This window comes from Salvelinus sp. IW2-2015, unplaced genomic scaffold, assembly GCF_002910315.2.
Source record: "Salvelinus sp. IW2-2015 unplaced genomic scaffold, ASM291031v2 Un_scaffold1995, whole genome shotgun sequence".
In the NCBI taxonomy this organism is placed as follows: domain Eukaryota; kingdom Metazoa; phylum Chordata; class Actinopteri; order Salmoniformes; family Salmonidae; genus Salvelinus; species Salvelinus sp. IW2-2015.
In genome coordinates this window covers 52992-70215 of record NW_019943345.1, presented here as the reverse complement: position 1 = coordinate 70215, position 17224 = coordinate 52992, and the positions used below count along the sequence as shown (strand labels likewise).

Here is a 17224-nt window from a genome sequence, read left to right as displayed (position 1 = left end):
TTTGTTTTTGATATTGAGTATAAGTCACCATGTACAGATGACCTAATGTATAATAATGATACCAATAATGTAAGATAGTATTATGTATTATGGTATGATGAGAAAATTAAAATACTGTACCATAGTTTGACTCAGGTGAAGTCGCTCTGGATAAGAGCGTCTGCTAAATGACTTAAATGTAAATGTAAAATGTATGACCGCTTTTAGTGTCTTAAACTGAGTGGTCCACAGTGTGGTTATTACAATTGGTATTTTGTATTGTCAACTATACATCATTGTTGGATGACACTTTAATCATTTTTCTAACAATACACTTTGGGTCGCCTGATATTGGATATGACCTATCTATTCTACCCCCTCCTTAACACACAAGCTTACATAACACACCAATGACACCAATATATTTTTCCAAATGATCCAATGTTCTCTCATTAGAAGTCATCAAAACAACAACAGAAAGGACTTCCTTTCCTTTCACAGAACATTCATAGGACTTTCTTTTGTTTCACAGAATCACTTGATATTATTACCAGCCTCAATATGGCAGCAGAATCTTCTTTTATTTTTAATGGCAGAAGTGTCAAGTAAAGCTGTGGCAGCCTTTAATCCTAACAGTACCATACCTTTTCTAGTTCTCCTGTCATCCTACAGTACCATAAACCTTTTCTAGTTCTCCTTTAATCCTACAGTACCATACCTTTTCTAGTTCTCCTGTCATCCTACAGTACCATACCTTTTCTAGTTCTCCCTCTAATCCTATCATACCTTTTCTAGTTCTCTGTCATCCTACATTACCATACCTTTTCTAGTTCTCCTGTCATCCTACAGTACCATAACTTTTCTAGTTCTCCTGTCATCCTACAGTACCATAACTTTTCTAGTTCTCCTGTCATCTACAGTACCATACCTTTTCTAGTTCTCCTGTCATCCTACAGTACCATAACCTTTTCTAGTTCTCCTGTCATCCTACAGTACCATAACTTTTCTAGTTCTCCTGTCATCCTACAGTACATCTTTTCTAGTCTCCTGTCAACCCTACAGTACCATACCTTTTCTAGTTCTCCTGTCATCCTACAGTACCATAACTTTTCTAGTTCTCCTGTCATCCTACAGTACCAATAACTTTTCTAGTTCTCCCTGTCATCCTACAGTACCATACCTTTTCTAGTTCTCCTTGTCATCCTAAAGTACCATACCTTTTCTAGTTCTCCTGTCATCCTACAGTACGATCCTTTTCTAGTTCTCCTGTCATCCTACAGTACCATAACTTTTCTAGTTCTCCTGTCATCCTACAGTACCATACCTTTTCTAGTTCTCCTGTCATCCTACAGTACCATACTTTTTCTAGTTCTCCTGTCATCCTACAGTACCATAACCTTTTCTAGTTTCCTCCTGTCATCCTACAGTACCATAACTTTTCTAGTTTCTCTCTGTCATCCTACAGTACCATACCTTTCTAGTTCTCCTGTCATCCTACAGTACATACTTTTCTATTCTCCTTTATCACAGTACCATAACTTTTCTAGTTCTCCTGTCATCCTACAGTACCATCTTTTCTAGTTCTCCTGTCATCCTACAGTACTATACCTTTTCTAGTTCTCCTGTCATCCTACAGTACCATACCCTTTTCTAGTTCCCTCTAATCCTTTCATACCTTTTTCTATTCTCCTGTCATCCTACAGTACCATAACTTTTCTAGTTCTCCGTGTCATCCTACAGTACCATACCTTTTCTAGTTCTCCTGTCATCCTACAGTACCATACCTTTTCTAGTTCTCCTTTAATCCTTTCATACCTTTTCTAGTTCTCCTGTCATCCTACAGTACCATAACTTTTCTAGTTCTCCTGTCATCTACAGTACCATACCTTTTCTAGTTCTCTAATCCTCCATACATTTTCTAAGTTCTCCTAATCCTACATATATTTTCTTGGTTCTCCAACACTGACTCATATTATCAAGGACAGTACCTTTTTTTTTTTATAATTATATATCTGACATTCATCTATGATTACCAGAAATGAAAACAGAAAGAGAGAAAGGCTACATCCCAAAATGGCACCCTATTCCCTAATTTAGTGCACTACTTTTGACCAGGGCCCATAGGACTGAGTTGACACACCCCAGAGTCACAATGACACGTCCACCTCAGGTGAGAGCATAGAGATAGTTAGAGGACCAAACATTGTATCTGTCTCATTATGGCGTTTTTCTTCTACTACTACGTAAACAAACTGAAGTAAATTGTTTTCTCACGGGTATAATTCATTGGCTGATCCCTCCTGATGAACTGGATGGAATTATGTGATCCTTCCTAAACCCATAGGAAGTCCCACCCAGTTGACTACTTCAAAATGGTTATGTCCTCAATGGCGCTGCCCATGCTAAAACAGAATTTTGGGCACTAGTCCTCTATCTATCTCTATGGGTGAGAGTTAGATCACCTGGTTGATTGGCTGCTTCACCTCTGACTGGGAAAGGTCAAGAGGGGTCAGGGGTCAGGAGAAAGTGTCGTTGGATCAGACAAGGTTAAACCAGAGACAGGAGACCGTGACCTCGGAGGTCATTACTTCTCACCAGAGYCATCGATACAGAGAGTTGGGCCAATGTGGTTTCTGTCTGAACATTCCGAAAGCGCCACTTTCTCCTCCYTAGCCGTTGCTAAGTTTATGYTTACGCATTGCGCTGTTTATTACTGAAAGGTTTTGAAAACTATGAAGATGTKCAGTGAAAGCAGATATGCAATTTGTTGACATCACAATACCGACTTGGATACACATGGTTCCGAATGGTAATCAGGAAAAATGTCTTAAATTCGCTGCTCTGTTTTGCTTGTTTTAGTCGGGTCATTTCAGAGGGAACTATCGGAGGAGCTCTCGTATTGTTACGTCGCCAACATTTCAAYAATAAAGAATAAAGGTCCATTCTGAAACCTGGCCGTAGTCTCTTAATATATGMCTCTACTTCTCACCCTGCTCACAACCTGACGCCAAAGCTGGATTAGAACTGAATTGAACAATCGGAAACAGTTTGCTCCCATATGGCTCCTGGTCCAGGTGCTGTATATTGTAATTCCTGAAGAATCTTGTTAGTAATGACGACATCAGTATCTAACCCCTCTTCATCTCAATCATCTTCTTCGCTTCTTTCTTCGTTCCCCGTGATGTTTTTATGTCCCGATGTGGAAAGTTTTTCCCTTTTTGATGTACTTGGCTACATCCCATCCCACAACATTCAGGGCTACAGTCTGGTTAGCGACTGACTTGATCAGGTGCATGTATGCTGATGTTTTTGTATTGACTGAGGTCTTATTGTACATTTCTAGATACACTGGTACAACTCTGAAAACAATTATTTGATTCAAAACACAAATCTATAGGAAGTCGAACATTGGGAACATCATCAACACTACATTTCATGTTGAATGAAAGATCATTCTGTCCGTCCACTAGACGATGACTACAGAGAAAACTTGAGTAACTATGGACGGAACAATTAGTCTCTGGTTCATTCAACTCCACTGGACACAGAGACTGAACATCTCGAAGTTGCTTAGCTGCTTTACGGTCTCATTCTGTTGTCTGATACTTAAGTGCAAGGATGTCCATCATTTTCTTACAGGCTGCTCCACTAAAAGATGGCCGTTGAAATGTGTATAGTAACTATAAAGATGGCTTGGTGTCTGTTATCCGGTTGGTTTTGGTTGGCTTAGTAACTAGATTGTTTGAGGTCTGTTGAGCTGGTTGATTTTGGTTAGCTTAGTAGCTATGGATATAATTTGGTTGGTTTGGTGTCTGTTATCCAGTTGGTTTAATGGTTGGTTTCAGAAGTATGGAGGTGATTCGGTGTCTGTTGAGCTGATTGGATTTGCATGCTAGACCAGGGATAGAGACGACATGCAGGCATGCAGCGAGTCGAGATGATAGATCACTTACACTCCGCATCCAGAATGGCGCTAACAGTCCGTGTGAGTTCTTTAGCCTCCGCGGTTAGTGTGGCGGCCGTCCACTGGGACTTCTTCCCCACCCGGGCTCCCGGGGGCTGAGAGGAGGCTCCAGCCTTCACGTCACCGGAGCTGCAGAGACACAGACAGGTATAGAGTTAAAGTTTCAAGCTGACAGCATTTTTACACCGTTTTAACCATGGCTGTATTCGTCAATCTAGSAAGAGGGTAATATTTKAATTTTTTTCATTGGCAAGATTAGCAAACTTAGGCACAGTGGTGGAAAAAGTACCCAATTGTGATACTTGAGTAAAAGTATAGATACCTTAATAGAAAGTTACTCAAGTAAAATACTACTTGAGTAAAAGTATAAAAGTATTTGGTTCTAAATATACTTAAGTATCAAAATTAAATGTAATTGCTGAAATATACTTAAGTATCAAAAGTAAAATTCCATATATTAAGCAAACCAGATTGCACCATTTTCTTGCGGATTGCCAGGGGCACACTCCAAAACTCAGATTATGCATAGCCTCCTCACAATAGACGCCTCAACTGGCAGCTTCATTAAATAGTACCGTTAAAACACCAGTCTCAACATCAACAGTGAAGAYGCGACTCCAGGATGCTGGCCTTCTAGGCAGGGTTCCTCTGTCCATTGTCTGTGTTCTTTTGACCATCTTAATCTTTTCTTTTTATTGACCAGTCTGAGATCTGGCTTTTTCTTTGCAACTCTGCCTAGAAGGCCAGCATCCCGGAGTCGCCTCTTCACTGTTGACGTTGAGACTGGTGTTTTGCAGGTACTATTTAATGAAGCTGCCAGTTGAGGACTTGTGTCCTCTTGCTCAGTTGTGCACCGGGGCCTCCCACTCCTCTTTCTATTCTGCTRACAGCCAGTTTGCTCTGTTCTGTTAAGGGAGTAGTACACAGCTTTGTACGAGATCTTCAGTATCTTGCCAATTTCTCGCATGGAATAGCCTTCATTTCTCAGAACTAGAATAGACTGACGAGTTTCAGAAGAAAGTTATTTGTTTCTGGCCATTTTGACCCTGTAATCGAACCCACAAATGCTGATGCTCCAGATASTCAACTAGTCTAAAGAAGGCCAGTGTTATTGCTTCTTTAAATCAGYACAACAGTTTTCATCTGTGCTAACATAATTGCAAAAGGGTTTTCTAATGATCAATTAGCCTTTTAAAATGATAAACTTGGATTAGCTTAAACACCAATGTTCCATTGGTACACAGGAGTGATGGTTGCTGATAATGGGCCTCTGTACGCCTACGTAGATATTCCATAAAAAAATCTGCTGTTTCCAGCTACAATAGTCATTTTCAACATTAACAATGTCAATTTGATGTTATTTTAATGGACAAAAAATTTAGCTTTTCTTTCAAAAACAAGTACATTTCTAAGTGACCCAACCTTTTGAACGGTAGTGATATACAGTTGAAGTCGGAAGTTTACATACACCTAAGCCAAATACATTTAAACTCATTTTTTTCACAATTCCTGACATTTAATCCAAGTAAAAATTCCCTGTTTTAGGTCAGTTAGAATTACCACTTTATTTTAAGAATGTGAAATGTCTGAATAATAGTAGAGAGAATGATTTATTTCAGCTTTTACTTCTTTCATCACATTCCCAGTGGGTCAGAAGTTTACATACACTCAATTACTGTTTGGTAGCATTGCCTTTAAATTGGTTAACTTGGGTCAAACGTTTCAGGTAGCCTTCCACAAGCTTCCCACAATAAGTTGGGTGAATTTTGGCCCATTCCTCCTGACAGAGCTGTTGTAACTGAGTCAGGTTTGTAAGGCCTCCTAGCTCGCACACACTTTTTAGTTCTGCCCAGACATTTTCTATAGGATTGAGGTCAGAGTCTGTGATGCCCACTCCAATACCTTGACGCTTGCTGTTTAAGCCATTTTGCACCAACTTGGAAGTATGCTTGGGGTCATTGTCCATTTGGAAGACCCATTTGCGACCAAGCTTTAACTCCTGACTGATGTCTGAGATGTACTTCAATATATCCACATACTTTCCCTTCCTCATGGTGCCATCTATTTTGTGAAGTGCACCAGTCCCTTCTGCAGCAAGCCCCACAACATGATGCTGCCACCCCCGTGCTTCACGGTTGGGATGGTGTTCTGCGGCTTGCAAGCATCCCCCTTTTTCCTCCAAACATAACGATGGTCATTATGGCCAAACAGTTCTATTTTTGTTTCATCAGACCAGAGGACATTTCTCCAAAAAGTACAATCTTTGTCCCCATTTGCAGTTGCAAACAGTAGTCTGGCTTTTTTATGTCGATTTTGGAGCAGTGGCTCTTTCCTTGCTGAGCGGCCTTTCAGGTTATGTCGATATAGGACTTGTATTACTGTGTATATAGATACGTTTGTACCCGTTTCCTCCAGCATCTTCAAAAGGTTCTTTACCTATTTTCTGGGATTGATTTGCACTTTTCACACCAAAGTACGTTCATCTCTAGGGAACAGAATGCGTCTCCTTCCTGAGCGGTATGACGGCTGCGTGGTCCCATGGTGTTATACTTGCGTACATTGTTTGTACAGATGAACGTTGTACCTTCAGGTATATGGAAATTTCTCCCAAGGATGAACCAGACTTGTGGAGGTCATATATTTTTTTTCTGAGGTGTTGGCTGATTTATTTTGATTTTCCCATGATGTCAAGCAAAGAGGCACTGAGTTTGAAGGTAGGCCTTGAAATACATCCACAGGTACACCTCAAATTGACTCAAATATGTCAATTAGCCTATCAGAAGCTTCTAAAACCATGACATACTTTTCTGGAATTTTCCAAGCTGTTTAAAGGCACAGTCAACTTAGTGTATGTAAACTTCTGACTCACTGGAATTGTGAAACAGTGAATTATAAGTGAAAAATAACTGTCTGTAAACAATTGTTTGGAAAATTACTTGTCATGCGCAAAGTAGATGTCCTAACCGGCTTGCCAAAAGTATAGTTTGTTAACAAGAAATTTGTGGATTGGTTGAAAAACTAGTTTGAATGACTCCAACCTAAGTGTATGTAAACTTCCGACTTCAACTGTATTTAAAATACTGTCACAAAGAGCACATGTTCATCTTCATAAAAAACTACTTTTCCATCTCAAGAGGATAAATAAATAAATGACCATAGTAAGTGCCTATCAAGTGCCAAATAAGGTAACAGGAATGACCATAACAGGGTTGACGAATTCTTCTTAAATCAGCCATAAATCTCCTTGTGACAGGGGGAATGGATACGTGTTTGTGCAACATGGAGTGGCAATTGAATGTAAGCTTCACCACCAAAAAAATGAAATTGTTAAAATATTTCTAGACTGTCTATCTATGTTATGCTCGACCCGCTTCGTTTTCCACCAGAAACTGGCCAAAAAGAGTAGAACCATCTCACCTGATTTTACTCTGTGGTTTGACTATTAGACGTTCAATGTATCTTTAGATTATTTTAAAAGTCTATAGTAAAGATCACTTAATTTAATATAACAGGCTTTTAAAATTAAATATTGGTGCACAATTTCTACTTAAAATATCAAAGGGACCAAAAAGGAACTCATTTCGTGGAATGACTCAGAAACAGTGTGGGACCCTTCACAACCGTTAATTATCATTCAGCTGAGTCTGATGCTTGATTCCAGAGCTCCTGTTGGATAAGTAGCAGATGAGAGGAGAACAGATGAGAGGAGAACTCTACTAAATGGGTTCTGCTGTCTACAGGGTCCCTCATTACACACCTAACCACCGATATGGTCCTGCAGAGGTGCCTGGGTCAAACGCACGCATACACAGACACACACACACACACACACACGGCTAGATAAAGACACACAGGAGTTGGCACACAGACACACACACACGGCTAGATAAAGACACACAGGAGTTGGCACAACAGACACACACACACGGCTAGATAAGACACACAGGAGTGGCACACAGACACACACACACGGCTAGATAAAGAAATGCACACAAAGGAAAGCTGCAGGAGGTGTTAGAGATTGGAATTTGTTAGAGACTGCTAGACAAACACACACACACACACACACACACGCACACACACACTCACTCACTCCCGCACACACACTTGCACACAGACACACACATGAAGGGAAGTTACAGGAGGTCTTACATATTGGGTCTTTATAGACACACAGTTTAGTAAAACTGATGGGATTATACAGAATAACATACTGTCTGATTAACTGAAAAGGTTAAGGAAAAATGGTCTATTAAAAAAAATAGCTTTTATGCTTGTCTTTACAACTAGGAGTGTATAGACTTGGTCAGAGCTCTGCTGTGTCTGCCAACTGTTGCTACTAGCAACAAGTTAAATGTCGTCTTTTTGAGCATCACTCGCTGCAATCTAATGTCACCATAACCCATTAACGGTTTCCTGTATACACTGAATGAATGAGATACTCAGAAAGACAGCCGGCTTTTGAAAGGGAAAGGACGGAGGCAGACATTTTATTAACACTCTATTGATTGGAATACTGAGCACCATAAACATTCTTACCCGTAGCTCTTCACAGGTCCTTGATTTTCAATGAGGAAGTCTTGGACATTCTGAATGGGAATGAATGACAAGATTAGTATTATTTGAATTGACAGCTGTGTCTCCAATACTCTATTTCCTATATGGTGCGCTACTTTTGACCAGGGCCCATACATAGGGCCCAGGCATAGGGCCCAAACAGGGCTCTTGTCAAAATTAGTGCACTATAAAGAGAATATGGTGCCATTTGGGACACATCCGATGAGACCACATTTCTGAACACCACAAGCCTATTTATCAGATCTGGGTTCAAATACTATTTAAGATATTTCAATGACTTTCACATACATTTCGAAGTAAGTACTTGATATTTTTTATTTTGATATTTATTTCCAAATACAGTTGGAAATTATTGGTATGTATTTAAAAATACTCAAATACACGGACACATTTTCTTTTTCAAATAAAAATAGAGCATGCTTAGATGTCATTTTAAGGCCGCAAAATGTGAAGACTGTGCAAGGGGTGTGTAAACTTTCACTAGGCACTGTACCTCCACGAAGTTGAGCAGTTTACCCATGGACACCTCAAAGCCCTTTTTGGCCTCCTCGTTCTTCCTTAGTTGACACTCCAGAACGGCCACTCTCTTCTTCAGCTCCTCTGTCTCATCCTATCAGAAAGGACAACAACACAGAGATTAGGTCGTCAGCTTGGAATTTACTGAATGGCCTACATCAGTGGCCAACAACAACAACCACTGTTACTTTGGACCAAATCAAGATGTCAATATTCTTGTAATGCTTTTTGTATAAAAAAATCTTAAATTACAGCTCAATTTGAGCAAATTCTGAAATTTGCGATTAATCTTGATAAACCACAGCAAATCCTGTTATGAACACAATAAAAAAAAATGTTTTACAGCCCTAATTTTCAATAGTGACATTTTCAATAAAGTGTCATTCATTGATGATAGTTTCATTATTTTATAAACTATTGCAAACTAATCTATTGACTTTTCTGTGACTGCTAAAAGTGTGATACTACTTTGTTTGTTTATAAACACTTTTCCATTGACTATGTACATACTATACTACTGTATGTACTCTGAGTGCCAAAAGTGTGACTGGTGATGTCATCACGGTCGAGGTACTGGTCGCTAGCCAGATCAGTACAAATAACCTGACAACTTTAAATGAACGTCACTGAGATTCAACATTAATACATTAATGATGCAGCAGGAGTAGCTCTGGTCCTGGATAATACAAGTCAAATGCTGASCCACTTTTACTGAACAGGACAGAGAGAAAACCTGGAGTGGTTTCACATACATGAGGTTTGGAGATCTGGAGGGGACTCACACAGTAAGGAAGAGTGGGGAGTGACAGGAGAGAAAGGAAAAGCAAGGAGGGGAGATGATGTTAAGAATGAGGGAGAAGTCTTAACTTATTTTACTCACACAGGGAAGCAGGAAATCCTGGAGCAGACTAGCAGGGAGAGGGGAAAACCAGGAGCTTTGCTTAGCACAGCACAGGGGCGAGGGAGGAACCTGGAAGATGGCGCCAACAGACATGGCAGCTCAGCTTCCAGTTTCTAAGCAACTTTGCAGAATTTTGTTTTTTTGTGTGTAATTTTTTACATTATAAGGCCAGCACTTTTTTTGTTATTACATACAGCCGGAAATAACTTTTAGATATCAGAGCAAGAGTAATTCGCCAGCATTACGACCAGAAAAACAACTTTCCCGAATTGGATCTTTTMTTCGTARCCCCCAGATTATTGAATTTATCSGAGAGGCTGCTCCAAGACGCCGCTGGCGGAAAAGAGATATTCGGAGTGGACTTCTAGTCTGACTCAGGAGGCGTACACACCATCCACGGCTTCCGAGTATTTTACTCGCTAATGTTCAGTCCTTGGARAATAAAGTACAAGAGCTCAGGGCGAGGATTTCCTTCCAGAGAGACATCAGMGACTGTAACATTCTCTGTTTGACGGAATCATGGCTCTCTCCGGATATACTCTCCCCYTCCATACAGCCAACTGGGTTCTCAGTACATCGCGCAGACAGGAATAAAGAACTCTCCGGGAAGAAGAAAGGCGGGGGTGTATGTTTCATGATCAACTACTCATGGTGTGATTGTGATGATGTACAGGAACTGAAGTCCTTTTGTTCAGCCGACCTAGAATATCTCACAATCAAATGTCGACCAAATTACCTCCCAAAAMAATTCTCTTCGGTTATAGTCACAGCTGTGTATATTCCCCTTRAAGTCGATACCACGATGGCCCTCAAGGAACTACATTGGACTTTGTGCAAACTGGAAACCACATATTCTGAGGCSGCATTTATTGTAGCTGGGGATTTTAACAAAGCAAATTTGAGGAAAACGCTACCGAAGTTCTATCAACACATTGCTTGTAGTACTCACGCTACAAAAACTCTCGACCATTGTTACTCTCCCTTCCGGGGTGGCTACAAGGCCCTCCCTTCGGCAAATCAGATCACGACTCCATTCTGCTTCTCCCTTGCTATAGGCAGAAACTCAAACAGGAAGTACCCGTGCTAAGATCTATTCAACGCTGGTCTGACCAATCAGAATCCATGCTTCAAGATTGTTTTGATCATGCGGACTGGGATATGTTCCGGGTTGCCCCTGAGAATAACATTGACGTATACACGGACACGGTGACTGAGTTCATCAAGGAAGTGCATAGGGAATGTTGTTCCCACTGTGACTATTAAAACCTACCCAAACCAAAAACCGTGGTTAGATGGCAGCATTRGCGCAAAACTGAAAGCGTGAACCACCTCATTTAACTGCAAGATGACTGGGAATTTGGTAGAATACAAATGGCTCAGACACGTACAGTTGAAGTCGGAAGTTTACATACACCTTACCCAAATACATTTAAACTCAGTTTTTCATAATTCCTGACATTTAATCCAAGTAAAAATTCCCTGTTTTAGCTCAGTTAGGATTACCACTTTATTTTAAGAATGTGAAATGTCAGAATAATAGTTGAGAGAATGATTTGATTCAGCTTTTATTTCTTTCATCACATTCCCAGCGGGACAGAAGTTTACATACACTCAATTTAGATTTGGTAGCATTGCCTTTAAATTGGTTAACTTGGGTCAAATGTTTCAGGTAGCCTTCCACAAGCTTCCCACCATAAGTTGGGTGAATTTTGGCCCATTCCTCCTGACAGAGCTTGTGTAACTGAGTCAGGTTTGTAGGCCTCCTTGCTTCGCAATTGCTTTTTCAGTTCTGTTCCACACATTTTTATAGGATTGAGGTCAGGCTTTGTGATGCACTCCAATACCTTGACTTTGTTGTCTTAAGCCATTTTCCCAACTTTGGAAGTATGCTTGGGGTCATTGTCCATTTGGAAGACCCATTTGCGACCAAGCTTAACTTCCTGACTATGTTTGAGATGTAGCTTCAATATATCCACATATTTCCCTTCCTCATGTGCCATCTATTTGTGAGTGCACCAGTCCCTTCTGCAGCAAAGATCCCCAACATGATGCTGCCACCCCCTGCTTCACGGTTGGGATGGTGTTCTCGCTTGCAAGCATCCCCCTTTTTCCTCCAAACATAACGATGGTCATTATGGCCAACAAGTCTCTTTTTGTTTCATCAGACCAGAGGACATTTCTCCAAAAAGTACAATCTTTGTCCCCATTGCAGTTGCAAACGTAGTCTGGCTTTTTTATGCTGATTTTGGAGCAGTGGTCTTCCTTGCTGAGGGCCTTTCAGGTTATGTCGATATAGGATCATTTTACTGTTGATATAGATACGTTTGTACCCGTTTCCTCCAGCATCTTCAAAAGGTCCTTTACTTTGTTCTGGGATTGATTTGCACTTTTCACACCAAAGTACGTTCATCTCTAGGAGACGGTCTGAGCGGTATGACGGTGGGGTCCCATGGTGTTTACTTGCGTACTATTGTTTGTACAGATGAATGTGGTACCTTCAGGTATATGGAAATTCTCCCAAGGATGAACCAGACTTGTGGAGGTCAATATTTTTTTTTCTGAGGTGTTGGCTGATTTTTTTGATTTTCCCATGATGTCAAGCAAAGAGGCACTGAGTTGAAGGTAGGCCTTGAAATACATCCACAGGTACACCTCAAATTGACTCAAATATGTCAATTAGCCTATCAGAAGCTTTCTAACCATGACAACTTTTCTGGAATTTTCCAAGCTGTTTAAAGGACAGTCAACTTAGTGTATGTAAACTTCCTCACTGGAATTGTGAAACAGTGAATTATAGTGAAATAATCTGTCTGTAAACAATTTTGGAAATTCTTGTTCATGCGCAAAGTAGATGTCCTAACCGGACTTGCCAAATAAGTTTGTTAACAAGAAATTTGTGGATGGTTGAAAAACTAGTTTAATGACTCCAACCTAAGTGTATGTAAACTTCCGACTTCACTGTATGTGCAGGGTCTACAGACAATCCCGGATTAAAAGGGAAAACAGCTTCATCGCAAACAAATGTTTGCTCTGGACAAGCCTAAACAACTTCCTTGCCCTGCTTGAGAATACAAATTCCCAGACATGGTCCGCTCCAAGGACTGTGGGTTCGTTTCTCGTTGGCCGACGTGAGTAAGACATTTAAGCGAGTATGTTGAATACATGGTTAATAATATGCGGTCGAGGATAGACTGTTCTTCAAACAGGGGAATGTAGTGGTGTCTTGTTGCCAGCTGGGCACAGTTTATAGGGCCACACACGAACAGACGGATAGTGTAAGTCTGTTTAGGTCAGACTGGAAGAGTTTATTGGCACACACGAAAGACGGATAGTGTAGTCTGTTAGTCAGCCTGGGCACAGGTTTATAGGGCCCAACTAACGAACGATCGGATAGTGTAGTCTGTTAGCTCAGACTGGGCCAGGTTTTATAGGCCACACACAATGACATGAAAAGGAGAGAGAGAAGGAAAGACAGTAAGAGAAGAGCGCAACAAAAAAACATCTTCGCCAGGAGGTCCACAGTTCAGCTGCTCATATGGCCTGGTCTACAGTAGTGCACTACATGAACAATAATAGCACGGTTCAAAACTGTGTAGGGTATTGGCTCTGGTCAAAAGTAGTGCACTACTGTATCTAGAGATTAAAGGGTATGATTTGAGACTCAGTCTGTGTTACCTGCACCTGGCTGGACTGGCCGGGCTGCTCTGTCCTCTGGGTCTGGAGCTCAGCTATCTCAGCCTCCAGGAGATGGATCACCTCCTCATAATCCATCTCCATCCCTCTGGCCTGCTTCTGGGCTGCCTTAGACAGGTGGATCCTGCTCCGCAGTGCACGGCTCTCCTCAACTCCAGACTTGACCTCCTACCATCGACAGGAGAGGACAGTTAAACAGGAACAGGAGTTCTGGGAGGTGGGCTTGTAGACATAGAAATTGCATTGAAAATTCCACATAAAAAGGTAAAAATCTTTTTCATRCTATATTTAAAGGGGGGTGTGGRATATGGGTAAAATACCACGGCTAAGGGTTGTTCATACGCACAACGCGAAGTGCCTGGATACAGCTCTTAGCCGTGGTATATTGGCCATATGCCACAAACCCCCGAGGTGCCTTATTGCTATTATAAACTGGTTACCAACGTAATTASAGTAACTAACTAAAAATTATGTTTTGTCATACCCGTGGTATGACAAACCGGGTATTATGATATACCACGGCTTTCAGCCAATCAGCATTCAGGGCTCGAACCACCCAGTTTATAATCAAGAATATATCATCAAAAAGCAGTCATTTAAGACATACAATTATATTCACATTCGTGTATTAGATTTTCTCATACCCGATGCCTTTTATAAACTCAGCAAAAAAAGAAACATCCCCTTTTCAGGACCCTGTCTTTAAAAGATCATTCGTAAAAATCCAAATAACTTCACAGATCTTCATTGTAAAAGGGTTTAAACACTGTTTCCCATGCTTGTTCAATGAACCATAAACAATTAATGAACATGCACCTGTGGAACGGTCGTTAAGACACTAACAGCTTACAGACGGTAGGCAATTATGYTCACAGTTATGAAAACTTAGGACACTAAAGAGGTCRTTCTACTGACTCTGAAATTGCTTTTCCCGAGCATTTCACATCCTCACACTGCTTTGTTTTACAGATGGAATCCCCAGGAGGGGGAAACCAAGCCACTGGCCGGCCCACCACCGTTGTTATTGTTTTTGTTGCKGAGCTGAAGATCATCATGAAAAAATGTGCAGTACATATTGTGCTCTTCGCGCGTGCAATATTGTCCAATGTCTACAGTAACTTCTTCATTGTTGTAATATCACAAAACGGACGTGGCTGTTTCACACTAAGGATTAAAAATCGAAAATGCAATAAATAACCAGAAGCTTTCTACTCAGATTTTAACTAATTATACCAGAACCTGGCAACCCAGTACCTGCCGGGACACATAGTAGAGTAGTTCAAAGTGGACGTGAGGAGAGGAGGGGTAAAATGGACCCAACCTGGACAGGCGTTTTCCTGAGCAGTCCAACAGGACATGTAGGGAYCACAGGGGGGTTTCAGTTCCGTTCCACAATTGCTATGTTGCGTGACGATTTGTACCGTACGACACGTATCCCCAAAACGGTGCGCAACGTTCTTCAACAGCCTTTGAGATACTTCTGTTCCCGTTTGGTGGGTGTGGCGAGATCAATATTGATGTTTGACCATTTGAAATAGCAAAACTTATGCAGCATTCCATACACAATCGTTCAGTACAGTACCGTTTCCATTGAATTAAAAGGTTGAACACTTGTGTGTTTGTGTGTGTGTGTGTGTGTGATGATCCAGACCTTTTGCAGACCCAACAGGATTAAGTAGGGCTCTGAATCAAGGGTCAAGGGTGAATCAAGGGTCAAGGGTCATCCACTGTTTCTATTTTTGCCTGGTTATAAAAAATCCAACTCTGAACTTATTATGAAGTGTTGAGATAAAATAAGTTTTGAACAGTTTTTATGTCTGAGAAATGTATATTGTGGAAGTATTTTTCCAGCATAATCAGTATACATTCGGATTAGGGCCAGGAGTTTTTCTGACCACGTGACCTGYCCTGGAAAAYCTCCTGGCCGTACCTGATACCATGATAATATGGTAGATAAGTGACATTGAAGGCTGAGGCCCATTTTTACTTTTGTTAACATCTACACAAGCTGTCATCTGTTATTAAGGTGCAGTTCATACTTTTAACAGAAACACGTTTGGTGACGATTACTTCCGGCCTCTGAAGACCTAAAAAACATCCTGTTTCGTGTTTCTAGTGGCATAACATGCATTGGTCAGTGAGTTTGAAACCTTTTTTACAAATACCCCCCTGTGCTACCCCCTACCTAGTGTTCTATTATCCGTCAGTAGAAACAGGTCAAGGATGTAGCAGTCTAGTCATAACTCACATGGACATAAACAACAATTTTGACAACACATTTTCTGGGGTAATTTCTGATCTCTGCTGATGGTTAAAAATAAATATCTCCCCTGGTGTCTCTCTCACGCACACACACACACACYCYCYCACACACACGCACACACCCTCCAGACTATCTGTTCCTGTTATTGCCGGTTAGAATACTGGGAATTCTATCAATTCTGAGAACCGCCGTTCCGAGAAGAGGAGTGAGAGAGAGGGATAAGACTTACGCTGGGATAGATCACAGCACACAGGAAGGACGTGAAAYAGCAGAGAAAGCCCTCCATAACGTATCAGTATAAATATGTACACTACCGTTCAAAAGTTTGGGGTCACATAGAAATGACCTTGTTTTTGAAAGAAAACCACATTTTTGGTCCATTAAAATAACATCAAATTGAACAGAAATACAGTGTAGACATTGATAATGTTGTAAATGACTATTGTAGCTGGAAACGGCAGATTTTTTTATGTTATATCTACATAGGCGTAGAGGCCCATTGTCAGCAACCATCACTCCTGTGTTCCAATGGTACGTTGTGTTAGCTAATCCATGTTGATCATTTTTAAATGCAAATTGATCATAAGAAAACACTTTTGCAATTATGTTAGCAGAGCTGAAAACTGTTGTCCTGATTAAAGAAGCAATAAAACTGGCCTTCTTTAGATTAGTTGAGTATCTGGAGCATCAGCATTTGTGGGTTCAATTACAGGCTCAACATGGCCAGAAACAAATAACTGTTGAAGGCTAGCATCCCGGAGTCGCCTCTTCACTGTTGACGTTGAGACTGGTGTTTTGTGGGTACTATTTAATGAAGCTGCCAGTTTGTTTCTCAAACTAGACACTCTAATGTACTTGTCCTCTTGCTCAGTTGTGCACCGGGGCCTCCCACTCCTCTTTCTATTCTGGTTAGAGCCAGTTTACGCTGTTCTGTGAAGGGAGAAGTACACAGCGTTGTACAACATCTTCAGTTTCTTGGCAATTTCTCGCATGGAATAGCCTTCATTTCTCAGAACAAGAATAGACTGAGGAGTTTCAGAAGAAAGTTATTTGAGGCAGAGAGAGAGAGAAAGAGAAGAGAGAGGAGAGAGAGAGAGAGAGAGAGAGAGAGAGAGAGAGAAGTAGAGACGAGAGGAGAGAGAAGAGAGAGAGAGAGCAGAGAGCCGATGAGAGAAGAAGAAGAAGAAAGAGAGAGAGAAGAGAGGAGAGAGAGAGAAGAGGAGGAGAGAAGAGAGAGAAGAAGAGAGAAGGAGAGAAGACAGAAGAGAGGAGAAGGAGGAGAGAGGCGAGAGAGAGAGAGAGAGAGAGGAGAGAGAGAAAGAGAGACGAG

General features: G+C 41.0%; 1 protein-coding gene across 1 annotated transcript in view; it reads right to left on the bottom strand.

Moving 5' to 3' along the window:
- Positions 1-1993: 1993 nt before the first annotated feature.
- LOC139024899 (syntaxin-binding protein 4-like) overlaps positions 1994-17224 on the bottom strand; it is a 54275-nt gene continuing 39044 nt past the window's right edge. The window contains 4 exon segments of the mRNA XM_070439881.1: positions 1994-4072; positions 8483-8532; positions 9015-9131; positions 13620-13799. Coding sequence (XP_070295982.1) covers positions 3925-4072; positions 8483-8532; positions 9015-9131; positions 13620-13799 — 495 coding nt within the window. The 3' untranslated portion in view covers positions 1994-3924.